The following is a 2763-nucleotide window of genomic DNA, read 5'->3' as shown; positions in this document are numbered from 1 at the left end:
CAGGAGACCTCTATGGAGACGGCGAGGATACGAGCACAGAGTCCGTGGATCATCTAGATTTGAGCAACAAGGTGGGCTCCCTAGTCTGCAGCAAACAGCGTTTAAGTATGGAGTTTACTGAAGCTGAACAGACACGTTTGCAGCACCGAGGCTGCAAACTGTTCATTAGTCATAATGAAAACAGGTAAAAAGTGGAGGGTGCTGCTCGTTAAAGTAATCATTTCTGTCTTTTCCAGCTCGTTCTTGTGAGTCCAACAGGTGAACAATACGATTCACTACTGAGACACCTGCGGGAGCGGATAGACGAGGGCTGCGGGGAGACCATCTATGTGGTCGGGTTGGGTTCAGGTGAGACTGATGGAGGAAGGTCAAACACTTTTTATTCATTTTCCTTTTAATTTGTTTAATAGTGACACTTGAGGTTTTTTTTCCCCCTTATAAATCTGCATAGAATGGAATAAAGCTTTATTGATCACACAGAGATTAACTTGTTACCATAGAGCTCAATTAAAAAGGGCAAATTGATAGTAAATAACAATAGAAATACTATTTAAAATTTAATAACAACCTTAATTAACCTTAATTAAAAAGTAGAATTTTCATGGTATGGCCCCTTTATCTCCTTTTGTCAGCTGAAGAAGTTATGTTTTTAGTTATGATTTTAGAGAAGGAAACCATTCACAGAGTTTATTCGTCTATATGGAATAAGAGGATCAATTCTGTTTTTTGTTTTTTTTGTTTTGTTTTGTTTTTTTTCTTGAGTTAGAAGTTTCTTGATATTGAAACGGGTTGCTTTAAAAAGGAAACATAAATACTTGAGGTAACATTTAGGTTTATTAGTTTGTTTAAAAGTTTTTGGTAGTTTTACAATATTCTCTGTTAATATCAACAACTCTCTCCAGCTTTAAGAGGTGTCTTTAGGAAGAAAGCCTCATAATGAAGTTTAGTTACATAAATGACAAAGTTTCAAACCAGTTTTAAACAGCTGGTGAGTCAGCGGAGCCGTCACTTCTGTCAGCTCCAGCCACATTGAAAGCTGTTTGCTTCTCTCTAACCCCGTGCTTCACAAACATCAGGGGCTTTGTCAGCAAACCGTTTTTTGCAGCATAGAGAGCCCTTGTGGTGTTAGTGGGAGGTCAGATTGAAGCACAAAAAAACAGTTTTTGGAGCTTTTGGACTCTCATGTGCCTGAATGTTAGAATGTTCCTCTTTTATCAGATGTTTTGCTTTACTTGAACTACATTCCTTAAACACCCACTCCTATCCTCTTTTGATCTATTTTCAAAGTGGTCTGTTAATGATGATTATTCTGTTTTTAGCCACAATCAAGAAACCTGTGTTTTTCTAGGACATAGTCTCTGCAGAGCAGCAGTAGTTCATTAGAAATTCACCACTAAGTTGTGGGCGGCACTGTTGGCACAGAGCAACCCCGCCCCCCCCTTTCTCCTCCCCCGTGGAGGGGAGCTTGTGGCCCGCCCAGCGTATGTTCTACATCACAACTACAGTCTTTTTCAAATGGTGTTTTTTTTTGTCAGTCATCAGGAGAATGCTACAATAACATGTTAAAAACACAATTTTCAGCAGAATGGGTCTTTAAACAACTGCTAGTTTTTAACTACAAACATATTTTTATTTACATAGAAATTAAGGTATATTTATAGTTTCAGCTTAGTTTTCTATGTTCTCTTCTCCCTTGTTGTGTAGATGGAGGGGACTATGGGTTGAATGAGAAGGACATGGAAGCGTCGGTGGCGACGGTGCGGTCGCTATGTGATCAGATCGAAGCCGACATAATCCTATTGAGGGAAAGAACGGAGTCTGCGGGAAAGATTCGGGATTACCTGATCCGCCGCAGTGTGGGGGAGCAGGACTTTCTGGAAGTAAGGTAAAGAGTTTGAAGGGAGATTTTAAGTTAAAACATTGAATTAGTTCCTATAAGTCATTGATTTAAGTTGGGGAGGGTTGATTACTTTGCAGCGAAAAAGATCAAAAAGTCTTTCCCCTTGGAATAGTTTGAGGAAAAACATGTCCGATTGTTTCCAGAGTGGCGGTTGTGGGGAACGTGGACGCTGGAAAGAGCACGCTGCTGGGAGTCCTAACTCATGGCGAGCTGGACAATGGCAGAGGCTTCGCTCGCCAGAAGCTGTTCAGGCACAAACATGAGATGGAGAGTGGCAGGACCAGCAGTGTGGGCAATGACATCCTGGGTTTTGACCAGGAGGGTCAGGTGAGCTCCTCCAACTCATTCCTGGCATCACTAACCTCATATTCTTTTTATCCTCTTTTGTTGATTGTTTGGTTCTCTGTTCTACTATTTATTTAGGTGGTTAATAAGCCTGACAGTCATGGCGGCGGTCTAGACTGGACTAAAATTTGTGAGAAATCCTCGAAGGTCATCACCTTCATCGACCTGGCCGGCCACGAGAAGTATCTAAAAACCACAGTCTTCGGGATGACGGGACACTTACCTGATTTCTGCATGCTGATGGTGAGACCTGATAGCATAGTTTTAACTTCTTTAATCCTTTTCTTCTCAGCTTCCACATGTTTGTCTCCTCTCCTTTAGGTGGGCAGCAACGCCGGCATAGTGGGCATGACCAAAGAGCATCTCGGCCTGGCGTTGGCGCTAAACGTGCCGGTTTTTGTCGTGGTTACAAAAATAGACATGTGTCCAGCAAATATCCTACAAGGTAAATCAGGATTGAGAAATCCTCCGTGTTGATTTAGATCAGGGGTGTCAAACTCATTTTGGTTCAGGGGCCA

The 2763-nt window shown here is 41.8% G+C and overlaps 1 protein-coding gene across 1 annotated transcript; it reads left to right on the top strand.

Moving 5' to 3' along the window:
• Positions 1–5: 5 nt before the first annotated feature.
• LOC112139299 (GTP-binding protein 1) lies at positions 6–2753 on the top strand (the record flags this gene model as incomplete). The annotated part of the gene is made up of 6 exons (XM_024262044.2): positions 6–71; positions 237–348; positions 1705–1885; positions 2044–2227; positions 2324–2488; positions 2567–2753. Coding segments are annotated over 6 exons (864 nt in total), but the record flags the coding sequence as incomplete, so codon positions are not given.
• Positions 2754–2763: the final 10 nt, after the last annotated feature.

The sequence above is a fragment of the Oryzias melastigma genome, unplaced genomic scaffold (assembly GCF_002922805.2).
Source record: "Oryzias melastigma strain HK-1 unplaced genomic scaffold, ASM292280v2 sc02956, whole genome shotgun sequence".
Lineage (NCBI taxonomy): Eukaryota > Metazoa > Chordata > Actinopteri > Beloniformes > Adrianichthyidae > Oryzias > Oryzias melastigma.
Note: the sequence above shows the minus strand (reverse complement) of the source record. Positions and strands in the feature narration are given on the sequence as shown.